Source organism: Zootoca vivipara, chromosome 5, assembly GCF_965207765.1.
Source record: "Zootoca vivipara chromosome 5, rZooViv2.hap1.1, whole genome shotgun sequence".
Taxonomy (NCBI): domain Eukaryota; kingdom Metazoa; phylum Chordata; class Lepidosauria; order Squamata; family Lacertidae; genus Zootoca; species Zootoca vivipara.
Window position 1 is genome coordinate 46,470,520 of NC_142588.1, and position 17,636 is coordinate 46,488,155.

The 17,636-nt window shown below is 40.6% G+C and overlaps 1 protein-coding gene across 1 annotated transcript in view; it reads left to right on the forward strand.

Moving 5' to 3' along the window:
- The window catches only part of GFRA1 (GDNF family receptor alpha 1), a 186,279-nt gene that overhangs the window by 116,460 nt on the left and 52,183 nt on the right, over nt 1-17,636 (forward strand). The window contains exon 4 of the mRNA XM_035137505.3: nt 4,399-4,738. Coding sequence (XP_034993396.1) covers nt 4,399-4,738 — 340 coding nt within the window. The remainder of the gene's footprint in view (nt 1-4,398; nt 4,739-17,636) is intronic.

Below are 17,636 nucleotides of genomic sequence, written 5' to 3' on the forward strand. Positions count from 1 at the left end.
ACCTTTGCCAACCAGGTGCCCTCTGGATGTTTTGGACACCTCAGCCTTCAGCAAGCATGTGCTGGTTGTGGCTGATGGGAGTTGTAGTCCAAAATGGCTGGAGGGCACTAGGTTGGTGAGGGCCGCACTAATGAACGTTGCATGCTGATGATCCAGTGGCTGTAGTAAATGTACAGTGGTACCTCGACTTATGAATAACTCGACTAACGAATGTTTCGAGTTACGAACAGAGCTCCGTCCGCCATTTTGGATGCGGCACGAATAGGATTTTTTTCGACTTACGGATTTTTAAGAGGGGTTGCTTCGACTTACAATTTTTTTAAAAAAAAAAATTCCCATAGGCTTCTACTTACGATTTTTTCGACTTACAAAGGTCTGTTCGGAACGGATTAAATTCGTAAGTCGAGGTACCACTGTAGTTATAAATGATGGGATGTGCATCATGTATGTAAAACAGAAACAGCCACAAGTTGCTCCCCTGCTTACCCCTCCCCTCCCACTGTGATTTTAGATAGTATGCTAATTCAGGTCAAGGACCCGTCGTTTTGGTACCCTGTAAAGCACCATGTACTCTTGGTGTGCTATATAAATAAATAAACAATATAAATAATATAAATAAATTAATAATGTTTTGAACACAGATGAGGTGTTTGCTTATACACTGCATCCTCTGCAAATCAGGCCCCAAAGTCCCTGCGGCGACAATGGTAATTATTCCTTAATAAATGTGCTTGGGAGAGAGACTTTAAGCATAGTAGTTGGCTTGGTTATATGCTAAGTCAGTGGTAGAACTGGGAGACGTTTGGCAGAACAAGTGGCCACACTGTAATTTCTAAATGAAATTAATTAATGAGGTTTAGTCAAAGTCTTGTTTTTCTTGCTAAATCACCCATAAATTCTCACCACTGCCTGATTCCACATAGCTTCCATGTGTGGATTGAGAGTGGATCTCTCTGCCGGATGTATTTACTGCATAAAGAAAGTTATTCTGATACATAATTCCCTCTGGTTTAGTGTTGAAATCATATAGTGTATATATATAAGCGACAGCTGCCCAAGCCTGTATCAATTGTCTTTGTATGGTTTTGTATGGTTTGCTAAGCAGTTTTGCAATTACAGCTTTGCAACACTGCCTCTCCAGTGAGTTTCTTACACTTCCTTTCTGAGAAATGGAAAGGGAATTCTCTAGTACATTTCCACAATCAGAAGCATCACACCCTGTGGCTACATAGCAGGGAAAACAACAACTCATCAGCTCCTTTGTACTAGCTTGGACACTGGAGATAACTCCTCTCAGTGGGGCTGGAAAGGTAGATTTGTGTGTTCACCTTTCCTTCTGTGCGATCAGGATGTAGAATATGGAACGTGGGGGAGATACAAGCCATAGTTGCAATCTCTGAAATATTCATAATGGTTTATTTTGGAGAATCTGAAAGGCTGCTTCACTTCATGGGATACCAGTATTCTTAGGATACTTCCATATGATCTAGAAGGGCCTTCCCCAACAAGGTACCCTCCACAAGTTTCGACTGCAGCTCCCATCAACCTCAGCCAGCATGGCCAGTGGTTGCGTATGACGGGAGTTGGAGTTGTAGCCTTTGGGGAAGGCTGATCTACAACAACAAACAGTGATCTCTAGGGCGTCAGAGTCAAACTAGAACATTACGTCATTTACATGGTTTGCCCCTATGTGCATTTGTTCTTTTACACAAATAGCCAAATAGCAGCAGCATTATGAATGCAAGAAATCCTAAGCCTAGCTATAAAAGAAATCTAAGCATATAAATAGTTGGATATCCAAATTTAGGGTTTGTAAAGGTAAAGGTGGCCCTGACCATTAGGTCCAGTCATGACCAACTCTGGGGTTGCGGCGCTCATCTCGCTTTATTGGCCGAGGGAGCCAGCGTACAGCTTCCAGGTCATGTGGCCAGCATGACAAAGCTGCTTCTGGCGAACCAGAGCAGCACACGGAAATGCCGTTTACCTTCCCGCCGGAGCGGTACCTATTTATCTACTTGCACTTTGACGTGCTTTCGAACTGCTAGGTTGGCAGGAGCTGGGACCGAGCAACGGGATTCAAACTGCCGACCTTCTGATCGGCAAGCCCTAGGTTCTGTGGTTTAACCCACAGCGCCACCCACGTCCCTATTTAGGCTTTGTACTCCATCTTAATTCTGTGTTAAACATATCACCATGATTTATAACACAGGCCTATACATATTTCTGGGAAACAACTCCCACTGTGTTCAGTGGGATGATCCCATTCCCTAGTAAGTGTGTTTAGGATTGCAGACTTAACATTTATGACCCAAAATTACACAAACCACAATCCAACAAGGGCAAAGTACTTTGAAGTCCCATTGATTTATAGGGGAAGAAGGTGAAATAAATTTCTTCACATTCCCTTAGAAATTGATGAGATTTCAAAGTGCTTGGTTTTGCCTGGATTGTACCCACTTAATTAGATATAAGATGTTCTTGTCCTACCAATATTAAGATCAGCCAGATTTGAAGGAAATAGTTTTGTGCTGATCATAAATGTGCTAACTCTTTAACAAATTAACAGCCCTCTCTGTGAATCCTCATAAGGTTGTATCTGAAGTCAGAATAACAGGTGTAACTGGGGAAGATGCATAGATTTTCATAAACATTGAGTCTGAACATCTGCTTCTGTGAAAAATTCATCTCATTTATGAAGAAAATAGGATATAAATCACCTAATAACCGTCAAGAAAGTCCTCAAAGTATTCTGCAGGCATGTTCCAAGTTGAAGTTAATGGGTCTTGCATCTGCAAACTGCTCTGAAAATTAAGGGGTGTGACTGTTCTGAACGTTAAATACTTTCATGTTTTGTATAATTCCAGTTGCTGCTAATCATAAATTTGCAAGTCGCAAAACATAGGCACTCTAAAGGGATCTCAATACGTGCAGTAATGCTTTTCTAGTCTGTGGTTTGTGGGTAGGATAAGGAGATATTTATATATTGTGGGTTGTATCCAGTATCCCATTCACACACGGATGTGCTTCATGGAACTTCCTATTCCTCTGCTTGTGTGCTCCATGTCTCCCCTTAAATCTGCTCTGGAGGGTTGGGGGAAGCCCAGAACTGTTTTGACTGCATATTGGGGAGGAGGAAATGTAATCCTTGGGTGCAACTCATGTTTTTCAAAATTCATTTTGTTCGTTGATATTTTTGAACTTTGCAGCTTTGAATAAATACATATTAAAAAGAAAGGGCAACATAAAACTTGACTCTGGGTTATACTAGCCAGGCTGTCTTTGTGGGACATGAGAGACTGGTGTGATGGGTAACAACAATGTGTATGTATGTCTTTGTCTCCTCTAATCCCTTGGAGACGCTTAGGTCTCCGTGCCGCTGAGGAAGACTAGCAAGGTGATGAGTAACTGAGACCCAGTCTAGGTGTCACCTCACCTCTCAGTTTCATTCTTTTCTGCAGTCTACTATGGTGGGCCCTAAGCTGATGGTAGTATAAGAATGTAATATCTGTTTTGATATGTGACAACTCAGAACCCATTATCCAGTGGATTCTTGGTAACTGCTTATTGAAGGCAGCCTGGTTTAAGGCATCCTGCATAGCATTTGCCTTCCAGAAATAAATAGGCATGTAATTACTCTGTAATCACATAGTAATTAGTGTCTACTATGCCTATATTGCATAATTATATGCCCTGCAAATTACATGGAAATTATACTTGGATTTAGTATGCATTTCTGCATGCTGTGTTGTAGACAAAATAAACTTGAGGTTTAATATATAATTATAACTGCAGTAATGTTGAAATTCTGTAGAATGTTGTAGCTATATTTTGCCAGTTACAGGTTTTTACTATGGCATTGGGACTGCCATCCTCAAAGTCCCATGGTCACACTGCCAGCGACTAGCAGTAGCAGCACATGACTTAGTGGTGGAGGTGATCATGCATCTTGAACCTCAAATGTGAACCAGGGCATATATGAATAACTTACCCACATGGTCCATGTTCACAAAATCATCCCACTCCCTTTTTTGGGGGGTGGGGTGGAGCTGGAAGCATCATTCAAGGGGATACACCTAAGTAGGAATTTATGTAGATCCTAGTTTTCCTTGAAGCACATTGGGCAGCTGCATGTGAGCTTGGGGCTGCACACTGCTGATATATAACCTACCCTCATCTCCATCTGTTAACTCACCTTGGTGGCTTGAGAATAACAGCTATGAACTTGCATGTAACTCTGAAATCCTACCGCCTGCCCTTTATTTTATTTGTTTATGATCAGCTCTGGTGCCAGAAGTTTCTTGAGCTGACAAATGTCCTTGATATCTCAATAATACAAATGTTGAAGCAACTCTATAATCCTGTTTCTCTTCTCCCTCCCTTCTTTTTATATATGTATAGTGGAGCCTGCCATATCAAAGGGGAACAACTGTTTGGATGCAGCAAAAGCTTGTAACCTCAACGATACCTGCAAGAAATACCGATCAGCTTACATAACCCCCTGTACCAGCAGTGTGTCTAATGAAATCTGCAATAAGCGGAAGTGTCATAAGGCCCTGAGGCAATTTTTCGACAAAGTTCCCCCGAAGCACAGTTATGGGATGCTCTTCTGCTCCTGCCGAGACGTTGCATGTACAGAGAGGAGACGGCAGACTATTGTCCCTGCGTGTTCATATGAGGACAGGGAGAAACCGAACTGCCTGAATTTACAAGATACTTGCAAGACGAATTACATCTGCAGGTAAGATAGCACATGGCAGGGGAGTGATTAATGAGGCAGCAGAAGGAACCTTTGGTGATGCTGAAATTGCGAAGGCTGGCAAGTAGTATTTTCGTCAGGGAACAGGACAATCAGGAAGGAAAACCTGACATCTTTAACAGAATAATAACATCCCGTTAAGTCTACACATTTTTTAAAAATACCTGGTTTCCCTTGGAGAAACCTAGGAAATGTACAAACTTTTTCCAGGCAGAGTTCTGCAGGTAATATTTTCTTGGCAAATAATCATGAGTGAACAATTAAAACATATTTGAAAGGGTGAAAGAATAATTTGGTAGAATTGTGAATAGTTTCTGGAACAATTTGCAGTTTCTTGTGGATTAACCCCTCAGTTTGGACTCTGACTTGCTCCTAGCCCTGATAACAGGGCCAAGGAGGAAGGGTATTTAGCAGGTTGAAAGGGGAAAGAGATTCCTTTCAATGACATTATGGAAATGACTTACTAAGCATCAGTTTGGGCTATTTTACGACAGGAGTGAGAAATCTGTGTTGCTGAACTAAACCTCCCAGCATCCGTGATGGGAGGCCATGCAGGCTGGGGCAAATGGGAGTTTAAATCTGTCTAGAACAGTGGTTTTCAACCAGTGTGTTGTGGCACCCTGAGGTGCCTTGAATGATGGTCAGGGGTGTCGTGGGCAACACTGGCCTCTGTCACTCTTCCCTCCCTCCTCTGATATCCTCTTGTGTGTCTGCCTCCCAAAGGCTTGCGCAGCTGTTTATTGCAGCAGCGCTGGCTATAAGCTCCATAGGTGAATGGTGCCTCTGGGAGACACCTCTCTTTAGGGGGGGGGGGGTCAGCTCAGAGACCAGGGACAGCAGCAGCAGCTGCCTGGAGGAGGAGTCTGAGGGAACACTCCACAAGGGAGGATGTTCAAAAAAGGGTAAGAGTGTTCCATCTCTGCAGGCAAAGAGAAACATAACTGGGCTCCTGAGCCCCACAGGGGTGCCAGAGAAAGAATGTAGTTGGTTAAGGGAGCCGTGGACTCAAAAAAGTTGAAAACCTCTGGTCTAGGAAATCATGTTGTTACAGTAGATGAGCTCATGAGAAACCCCTAAGCTCCAAGATTCCTATTTCTATTACTACCAGCCTTTTCTTTCTGTAGTCTTTGTGCTATGCAACACCTCTCCACCCCTATGTTAAAGTATCTATACTCAAGTTGCAGTAGAGCCCTCATCTGTCTCATGCATTTATTACCAGTACTAGCTCTGCTGGCAGGACTCGTTAGCTGAATCTGCCCGCAGAACAGGCTAGTTTATACTTGAAGTGCAATGTTTTGTGAATTGCCTCCTGTGACCTTCCCAACAATTTTTTCCACAATCCATCCTTAGCAATAGATAGCATTCCTTTAATATGTAGATCACATGAAAGACCTGCACTTCCCTATGTATATTTCTGCTAAATTGCACAGTCCTGGAATAAAATACAGCTTCAACTTATAGGCCTCCTGTTCCTTCTCTTATGCTCCTTTTTCCTATCTGAATGGTAGCATTTTCACTCAGATATCTGTTGCATTGTTCCATGCTTTTGGAAAATTGGAAAGGGAATGGTTAACGAAAATTGTCCTCATGTTTGAATGTGCAGCATGAATATTTCCTTTAAGTGCCATCATTACTTCTTGCGCTGTCTTCATTCATTTCAGCGTCCAAGTTGCTTAATGCTATTTCATTTTCTCACTTTTCACTCATCTTTCCTGACTTTACGCCTTTCGTTCTCCATCATTGCACAACCCAGCTTCCTGGTCAGAAAAATGTTATTACTATTTTTGAAAGCGACAGGAGTATGAAAATGGATTTCTTCACAGATTACCGAATGCAGTTCTTTTTCCATTCAAAAATGCTGTTCAGTGGGTTTTGCCTCCGAGAGCCTGTCTATTTGGGGTAATTGTCTGAGAGCTAGTTCGCACTTGCAAGTCACCCACTTGATTGCTGTAGTGCTAAGTGATGACTTGCATGTGTGAATGAGCCATCTCAGGTTTAATACCACCAACGGAATTTTAGTATTGTCCAATAGTGCCACATTTTTCTATGAGGCTAATTTAAGAATGGGCAGGTAGATTCAATCATAATGGCTTGGGGTTTTCTGAACTGAGAGAGCCTGTCTTCCATTTCCAGTGTTCTTCATCCCTAGTGCTAATCTTGACATTCTGCCTATCTCTTTAAAACAGAGGTGAGGCCCTTGGGATAATTTAAAGTTACCCTTAATATCATTTCATGGAAAGGAGGGAGAAAATCAAGCAGGGGGCACCAGAGAGAAGATATCAGGGAAAGAAGCTACATCCACACCATACCTTTAAAACACTATTATACCACTGACATTTATGGTTTCAACCAAAAAATCCTGAAAAGTGGTTTGTTAAGAGTGCCGAGAGTTCTCACAGAGCTACAGTTTCCGGAGTGGTTTAATAATCAATCTCTTTCCCCAGGGAATTCTGGGAATTGTAGCTCTGTGAGGTGAAGAAGGGTTTCCTAACGGCCCTCAGCACCCTTAACTATAGTTCCCGGAATTCCTTTGGGGGGGGGAGCCATGACTGTTAAAGTGGTATAATATGAATGGTGCTGATATGATCAGATAGAGGAAAGGTGGCTAAACCCACTTTTGACTCTAGCCCTACCCATTTCTGGCTCTGATCTGCCCACTGCTAGTATGTGGCTCCTACCAGTACAGGGACCTCTGAGAGACAAAAGGATGCACAGCCCACCTTTAGGGGCTTAACACATGCTCCCACTGCCCCAACATAACCATTTCTCATCTTTCTTTCCTGTTTTCTGCAACAGCCTAGAAATACTTGCAACTTACAGCACATGGGTAAATGTGCCACAGGAGCACCTGGGAGTCAAAAGTGCATAACTGTATTCTCTATTGTTTTTTCTGGCCCTGTCAGGGGAAGTTTCTTTTGGACAGCTGGAAAATCCTAGTTGCATATCATGGAAAGGGAGAAGATCCGCAGCACTGGAGGCATAGGCACCGGGCTCGATCTTAGCCTAATTTGTGGGGAAGTGTCACTAGTGCTCTTTCAGAGAAGTTGGGACCCAACTGTTAGGACCCAACAGGGTCAAATCCTGTGAATGGCTTGTGGGATCCAGACTAATAGTGGATTGAAAATCAAATTAAGGTACATAATCCAGCAAGTGTAGCTCCTGCATGGATGCTCTTCATATCAATGCAACTTGCATGGAAGTGCCTTTGATTTATTTACGCCAAAGAAGGCAGCATGCCTGAGGGTGAAACTAGATGTTGTACCCAACATGGAGCTGCTGTTGCAAATGACATTCTCTCTTATATTTTAGGCACGTTCACTTTACTTCCCCTCCCAGGAGTAAACAATGATTTGGGAGAAAGGGTATACATATTCTCTCTGAACTTCTGGTATTGTGATTTGCAATAACCTCCAAAACTCCTGAAGAGACCTGATCCTCTTGGCCAGCCTTCGCCAGCCTGGTGCCTTCCAGACATTTTGAACTGCACCTCCCTCCCATCACCCCCAGCCAGTGCAGCTGATGATGAGACTCATAGTCTCTGGAGGGCACCAGGTTGGTAAAAACTGCTCATAACTCTCCCTTACAACCTTCTTTTAATGAACCACTAATAATGTGGAATGAGGACAGAGAAATGCATAGTAAGTTTGCCTAAATGTTACAAGAAGATCAGAGTGGCCATGAACAAAAGGCTGGTGTCCAACCCTCATCAGTAAGAATGAGTTTTGATGAAAGAAGTCATTGGTCCTCTGAACATTCTTCGTTATCCCTTTTCATTGTGGTTCTCATAGCCATATCAGGCTTCATCAGATAAATTTGCTGATGTTTCCCACTCTCTGCAGTGAACCTTTCCATGTCCCCATGTCCCAATATTGTCATACTGTTTGTTTAGCAGTTGCAGGCTAAACAAGCACAATTATATGCAGTGCCCTCTAGACGCTTTTTTTGAACAGTGAGAGTTTTGTTTAATTTTGTTTTCAAATTGGAAGGAATAAATCAACTGAACAACACTTAAAAACATGTTTGGTAGCTACCATGATCCCTGGTCTTTTGGGAAGATCATTATCCATTTACATCACACATATTAAAACAATAAACAGAGCAGTTTGCACCTGGGATATATAGAAGTCCATTTCTAAGGTCTTAGAGTACTTACTGAGGCTTCCCATGTACTCTCAGTGTCCATTAAGACAAAATGGACTTGCAAATGCTGACATGCAGACTGTCTACTATCTTTCTCTTCTTTAGCTGTCGACTGACACTCCTTCCTTAGGTGTGTTTGTGTATAGATAGACATTCCTAATGTATTTTACAAAGAGTGGTTATAAAGGGTGGTATTACCAAGAGTAGACTCATTTAAATTAATGAACATGAGTAAGTTCGGTCCATTGAATTCAGTAGGCTTATGCTGAGTAACACCTAGTTACCGGTAAATACCACCCAGTGGAAGTACTTTCACTTCTACAAGTACTATGGAATCACAACTGGCTGTGCAGGGCATCTCACTTTCATTCGTAAGTGTACTTTTATTATCGAAAAGAAGAGAGATGCAGCTGAATCAGCAGCAATCCCGAGTTCCCTATGGGGAGCCCAATCTTGCAGTTCATCTCTACAGAAAGCAGGCTTGAACTCACCACCCATCACCAGTTGTTGGATTGAAAGTGCTGTGCAAGAGACTCTGACATGTAGACAGCACAGTGCACCTGTCAAGCATCTGACTGTCATAATGATGCCAGGTGATTGACAGGTGGGTTGTCCCACCCACCTGTCAAAGTTGGCCTGTTGAGCTGGGGAAAGATAATGATCTGGCCGGCTGGGCCAAAAAGGTTCTCTGCTCCTATTTTACTTGGTGTACAATGTCTGCAGTCTCTTAACCACACTCACGATGTCTGGCCCAAGCCCATCTCTCAATAAGCATAATGACCAACTCTCTCACTACTAAAACCCTTTCATTTTTTTCATTTTTTAAATTTTAAATAAACTTTATTAAGGTTAAAAAACAAAATACATCTAGGGTGGATCAACCACCATCATACACATATCACACAATTATCTAACATAAACAAATTATAACACCATCTAACATGTACAAAACATAACAAATTATAACAAACTTATAACATTATAACACAATAATAGTTTTAAAACTAAAAATTTCTTATCCTTGTGATTCAAGTCGAATCAAATAGCTAATACATCTCTCCATTGTGATACTTCCACTTATCTGCACTTCGGTCATCACTTATTTTTCCCTACTGCTTCTTTCAACGTTCTGCATTTTCTATGTTTATAATTTTCTTATTCCATATTTTTATTTTCAATTTCTTATTTTCAGTGCCGATCATTAGAAATGAATCCAAGATTTTATTGTGGGGCATTGTTGTTTCATATAGTTACCAAATTTTTCCCAATTTTGTTCGAATTTTTGCATCCAAGATATGTTTGAAAGGGCAAACAAAAAACTAAAACCCTTTCAAACATATCTTGGATGCAAGAGTATATGGGTTTCTTCTAATAAACCATTGGTTCTTCATCAACAAACAAAAATCTTCCTTCTCCAGGACAGCATGGAGAGCTGACAGCATAGGAGTCAAACTCCTCTACCATGTTCCTGAACGTTTTGTGTACATACCTCTCTTAGCTTTTCAGGTTATCTACCTTGGACTCAAGGGGAAATACATGCTCCCTAAGAGCCAGGAATTCATTACACTGATAATACACAAACAAACACACCTGCCTAGAACAGGCAAATAGTGATACATTTCTCTTCCTTCCACATTCCTGTTTCCTTTCATATATATCCTGTAGGTTGTGAGTCTTCGGACAGGAACAGTCTTATATTCTAATCTCTATGCAGTGCTTAGGAAACGTTAGGTACTTTATAAGTGCTTAATAACAATAGCAATAATAATTCAAATTGCATATTGCCAAACACTGAATAACCACATTGGCCCTGGTTGTTTCCTAGCCTCCTTACCACTTTGTCTTTAATCCAAAAGCTGCATTCATTCTTTAAAAAAGTTATGAGATCAAGTGTAGTTTGTTTTTAAGTTTACTGTATTGGGAGGCAGGAGGAATGGTCTTCTTGCCCCCCCCCTTGCTGTTGCTTAATCTGCACTGGCTGGGTCTCCTTTGTTCTCACATATCTGTGGCACTCTAGCAAAGTACCCTTAAACCTAGCCTTAGGGTTTCTAGGAATGGCTTATTGCACAGAATTCCAGCCAGCAAGCCTAGCATGAATTGGTTTTATCGTGTATCTTTATATTTTGATGAAGATGGAAATAAATGTGCCAAACTTATCTTCCAGTTGCAGCCCTTGGTGTCTTGAGGCTTGAGTTTGGATTCAGTGGGAAAAAAGTTTTGCTACTTGCTTGCTTGGTCTCTATATATTAGTCTCACCTTATACACCCTCCTAAATTATTGATGTGGTTAAATAAAATTACAAATGGAATGTATACCTAATTGTTTTTAAAGAACCCAGGCAAGGCTAGGGGGTTCAGTATTAATCCATTCATACAATGTAATAAAGATTTGGGGAGAATAGGGAATACAGCAGAGCAGAACAACTCAATATCTTTTAAAATAAAAATGTAATTAAAGCATATTCACATCTTGTCCTTTGCAGCTGCTGTATAGATAATGGTCAAAGGAAACAGCTTGGCTGCTGTCAGGGTAGAAGTAGCCAAAAAAAGATATTTCTTTCTTGGCTTGCTTCAGAATCCAGATGTGTTTTTGTACTTAAATAAATAAAACATAGTTCTTAAATAGGAGTCTCTGCAGGTAGCACCATTAAGGACGTTTTATGTCACATATGCCAGTTCCACACACCCCTACTGAATACCCACCAAAATTTAATACAACGAAGCAACTTTCAGAGCACAGAATTTAAATAGCATTTTAATATATATATATATATGCACTGTGTTTTGTGGAGCTATTTCAAGGATCTTATGCAAATTCTCTTTGTCTATTCATTGGCGTGGGTCTCCTTTAGACACAAAGAGCAAACAGGTGCACAATCTGCATGTGAAAATCTTCTCTGAAAAGCACAAAGGAGAGCTATATCCGAAGTGAACAGGAGACAGTTTGCTCCCATATGTATGCGATATGAAATAGTAAACATTGATTTTAATACCAGTTCCCTCATGTTTTGAAAATGCACAAGCATTTCCAGTAGACAGCGGTCTGCAAAATATATCACGTAGCATCCTCTGTAACTATAGGATTGGCTAGCTATGCAAAGCGTATTATGTGTCCCAGTCAGGAGCCCTATGGATGTGATCTGTTCCCAGAGCTTCCATGCAGTGCTGTAGAGAACTCTGTACACAAAGAGATTCCTATCCATTATGCAAATGTATAAGTTTGTTTGCACACCGTGCTTCATATGCTTACAAGGCAGAGGCATTATCTAGCAAACCGCACAGTGTTGTCCCATAGTTGAAGGAAGACAAAACAAAAAACAACCCCTCCCCCATGACTGAGATTCCTTTCACAGCCAGTAACGTTTAAAGTTCTGGTGTATTTGCAGTGGTCACCACACATTTGTGGGGCTACCCTTAATAGTGTTCTGGAAGCAGCAATTAGTATGGAATATAGCAGCCAGGTTTTTGAGATAGACCTATATAACACTATCATTAAAGGCATTGCACTAACTGCTGATATGATAACCAGGCCAAGTTGAAGGGTTTAATATAAGTCTCTAAACAACTTTGAACCAGGCTACCTTCTCCCTGCCTGGTCACCAAGATCGTCAAGAAAGTTCCTCCTGGTTGCTCCATAGCCTTCATCCAGCCATATGGATATATCTAGGGAAAGGGCCTTCTCTGGGGCACACACCCTTAGCTGAAATAAAGCAATACACCAATATTAGTGAAGCTTCAGTGCATGCTGAAAACATTTCTGTTCTTTCTATGCATAAAAGCATAACCTGCACTGTGCTTCTACAAGCAAAGGAACCTATTGGGAATCGCATAGGAATCACATATTGAGTCAGTCTGACTGGTAGATCGAATGCTGGTTTGAAGTTGGGTTCACATCCAAGCTCAAAAAGTCTCTCATTGATCTGATTTTAAGCTCCGTTCCTTATAACCAAAATGGGAATTATAGTGACTACCACATAACATGTAAGGACAAGCAGTATAAAGACTTTAAAGCACTTTGAACATTATAACTGCTATATAAATGATTAATAGTATATATCAAAGAAGAGATTATTGAAGCATGATATGACTTACGCCAACTATAATGTTCATGTATATTTTGAAACATTTTAAAAACATACATTATTTATTCAGTACAGAGCCTATTACATTTTATGCCACAATTTATGAATAAATCTACAAATGTGTACTGCAGGTTCCTTATTGAAAGTGTGAGCTTTCATGTGTGAAACTCTTTCATTACCTATATTTCACTTCCTCACATTTTCAAGTTATTGGAGCATTTACAGTGTGCAAAGAATGCAAGGCTTGGCCAAGAGGTTTTCCTGTAGAACATTCTCTTTTATGTTACCTGTATTTGATCTTAGTGATTTGTTATGTACACTGGTTTTTAATGCATAGGGTATAGGGGCAGACATTTAGTGACTGCTTATTTTATTCAACTGCTGAACAAACAGTAGAACTAAGAAGTTAGGCTTGCAAGAGGAAATAGCCCTAGAGGAGGTTTTTAGTGACCATTGGTTATATGGACAATGACAAGTTTTAGGAGGTGCCAAAAGAAAGTGATTTGACTGAAGCCACAAGGTTGCTCATGTGAGTAGTCAATCAAGGCTGCTCTCACAAGCATTCAGTAAGATTTGCACATAAGTACGGTATCTCGTGGGTACAGTTCTAATTTAGGGGATAAAGTTAACACAGTTTCCACAGCCAGCAGTCATTGGGTTATTCATTTAAACCTTGTAGCTATATTTCCAGAAAAGCAGCCTCCTTATTTTAGCTGCAACATTTTAGTGACCTGATATTATAGCAAAATATGAAAATGAACAAACAAAAAGTTTGCCAACCTTGATAAATAACAAGCAGACAATAAATACTTTAAGTACAGTATGTGCAATTTCACAACTTTAGTGCCTGAACTACCAGCTCTGAGCCTAGCCTACCTCACAGGGCAGTTGTGAAAAAAAGGTGGAAGGGAAAGACAGTGTACACAGTCTTGAGCTCCTGGGAGGAAAGAAAGAAAGAAAAATATATAACAAGCAACAAATATGTGCAGTCTCACAACTCCCAGCAAAATACATACAGAAAACATTTTGGCAACCTTGACTGAAAAATGTTCTTGTGTTTAAAATACAGCCTATATGAATTTTAATATGTTGTAGCTTTAAGGCAAATAATTGTCTTATGGTTGTATTTGCTTTGGTGTATGTATACACACACACACACACACACACACACACAAAACTCCTACTACTACTTTTATTGCCCAGCCTTCACCAGCAGGTCTTGGGGAGTTGCAAAAATTCAAAATTTGGTGTTAAAAACAGTTAAAACCACAGTCACAGGAGTAGGATGTCAAAGTCCAGGGTAAAGACAGTTACTGCACATTAATAAACAACAGGCCAGTGATGACAAATAGACTGGTAGTAGTCACATGGGAGAGTTGTGTTTCATCCTGTAATGGCAGAACACTTGGGGAGTGTTCTTCTTTTGATTGCTTAGCAACAGTGATCAAGTGTCCTTAGCCATGGCGCTGCCTGTTGACTGCCAAAGCATTAGAGCTGCCTGTGTTTTGTGTTCTAACTTCATTCAGAAATATTTGATTGAATTCCTTTTTTAAAAAAAGAAAGCTAAGATTCTGGGACCCTAGAATCATAGAATTGTAGAGTTGGAAGGAACCCTGAAGGTCATCTAGTCCAAGCCCCTGTGATGTAGGAATCTCAGCTAAACCATCCAACCTCTGCTTAAAAATCTTCAAGGAAGTAGATTCCATACTACTTTCAAACAGCTCTTACTATCAGAAAGTTCTTCCTGATGTTTAGCCAGAATCATCTTTCTTGTAACTTGAAGCCATTGGTTCAAGTCCTACCCTGCAGAGCAGAAGAAAACAAGCTTGCTCCATGCGACAGCCCTTGTCAGCCCCTTTGAAGATGGCTATCATACCGTATCTCTTCTCAGTCTCCTCTTATCCAGGCTAAACATATCCAGCTCCTTCAAGCGCTCCTCAGCCAACTCCCTTAACTAACTGTTCCTCATAAGGCTTGGTTTCCAGATCCTTGACCATCTTGTTCTCCCTCCTCTGCAGTGCGGGTAGGTATTTTAAAGTCTGGCCAATCCAAACTAACAATTATTGTAATCATGCACAGTTATCTTCACTTTGCAGTGTTTTTAAAGGATGACCATTTATTAACAGACTCCACAGCTTTCATGAAAATTTGGTTCTAAGAAAAAGCTTGCTGCTTTCATTCCCAGTGCCCACCCTTTAAAATGAACCAAGTTTCCAGAAGTTCCTTACTTTTTGTTTATAATGACCCAAGCAGCAAGGATTCATATGAGAGCTGGGTCTAAGAGGGAAAAGAGGAATGCTTTGGAGTTTAAATGGAAAACAACATTTCACACTTCCTCCTTCACAGTTTGTGCAGTTGCTTAACTTTGCTAACGTTCTTCTGGGGAAGGTCATGAAGATGAAAAGCCTGGCAAGATGGGGGTGATGGAGGCTTTTCAAAAGAAAGGGAAATGGCAAGCAAGGGGGCCAAAAAATGTAATCACCAATAGTTGCACATTGCTCTTTTCCTTTTAATAGTTCCTCACACAGCTCAGCTTCAAGCTTTAGGAATCAGACAATAGGTCTTTTGTGAAGCAGTTCTGAAAATTGCACAGCAGTATTTTGCTCAGAAATATAGATGCTTCTCAAAACAAAAATGGTCCAAAATGAATGAATGCTGCTTTGTAAGCAAATGACTAAAAATGCAGTGTTCACATTAACATTTGGCCTTGTTAAGTTAAGTTCTGGCTTTTATTATATAACTCCTTGATTTGCTATCCTGGACCAGTCAAGTCATCTTTGACACCATCTGCACTATAAATTTAAAATACTATGATACCAGTTGAAACATTCATGGCTCCCCCCCCCAAAAAAAAATCTGTATAAGTGTAGTTTGCTAAGGGTGCTGAGAGTTGTTAGGAGATCCCTGTTCTCTTCACAGAGCTACAATTTGCAGAGTGCCCTAGGAAAATGAATTGATATTCAAATCACTCTGCAATTTTTAGCTCTGTGGGAGGAATGTGGGTCTCCTAATGACAACTTTAACAAATTACACTTCCCAGAATTATTTGGGGGAAGCCAGGACTGTTTAAAGTGGTATAAAGGTATTTTAAGTTTATGGTGCAGGTGAGTGAGGCCCATTAAGCCCTGTTGAAACCACTATGTGGGCAATAGCAATTTTGAGCCCTGCTTTGGTTAAGTCAAATGGCTACTGAAATATTTTGCAGGAGAAACATTTGTACAAAAGCATTTGTTTAGTGGCATTATAGGCTCACTGCCGTTTCCCCTTTTCTGAGAATTGTGAGGATCTAGAGAGCAATATCCTTCATGCCAGCGGTCACCATCAGGGGTTTTATCTTGAGATCAACAGTTTAGCTAATTTCAGACTCTAATTTGTTTACATGATCAAGTGATTAAACCAAGGCCACAGAAGCAAGCTGAAAGCAAGATAAAGAGACCCTGGTTAATTAGACGCTTCTCTTCCATTGTAGAGTAAGTGTCCATATGAATAGTACTTTGATCATTATCAGAATTTACTGCCAGGACAAAGTGACCTAGAGTTTTCTGAGATAGTAACTCAAGAGCAGCCTATGATATCGAGAGCAAAGGTGTCTGGCTTGATCTTACTGGGATTTCCATACCCATGGAAAGGAGGATAAAACTGGATGAACTCATCCCTGCCCACTTCCAACACTGAAATTACTATTGAAAGAAGCATCACCTGCAGCCAATTGAATAGGTTGCACTGTGACATGGTTGCAGTGCCCACAACAATTTCTCCAGTTTGCAAATGTGCCCATGACCCCAAAACATTTTGCTATCCCTGCTCTAGCATCTTAGGTAGAGGTTTTGCGCATTATCTCCTTTCTTAAACAAGAGATACCATTAATTGAACCTGGAACTCTCTGCAGACAAACTTACTCTTCCACAGAACTACGTATGATCTCTTCCAAGAACTACGTATGATCTCTTCCACTATCGCAGACAACTGCCTCTTAATGCCAAATGACTTTTTAAAAAACAGTGATTGAATAGTGATTATCTAACCCTGTCTTCGTTGTAGTTGGATACCGTAGGATAGCAACTCTGAATCATCTTCAGAAAGCAACTGCATAAATCCGTATTCAGGCAAACATGTTGTTGTCTACCACAGGAGGTGACCTGGAAAATAGTTATTGACTTGGAAGGCTAGTGCTCATTTCCATGCCCTTTCTATGCATAATCTGTGAGCAATTTGCATGAAATTAGATACAAAACTGCCTGGTAGACATGTTGCACACAAGATCTGTGGATCTTTAATTCTTTGATTTGTGTTGCTTTTCAACATTTACAAAACGGTTAATTACATATTGCAAAACACATCAGGCCCAATCTCAGCAGTTCCTCCTTGTCATTAGATAAGGTGACTCAAACCTATAATTCATCCCAAGACAGTTTAGCTTTAATTTCTTAGCTATTCAGACTTTGCTTCTTCAAGTTTTTCTGTGTGCCCAAGTGCATGGTGGACTACTGTTGTTTTTTAAGACGGCAGTTAAGATTCATTGGTTTCTTGGTATTTTTAATTGGCAGCTTCTCAACTAAAATAATAAATATTGGATGCTGCCTTAAATGTTGGGTAAGTCATATGTTGATCACTCTGTTTTGCCTGACCTAACATTCGTTTTATTAGAATATCTACTGC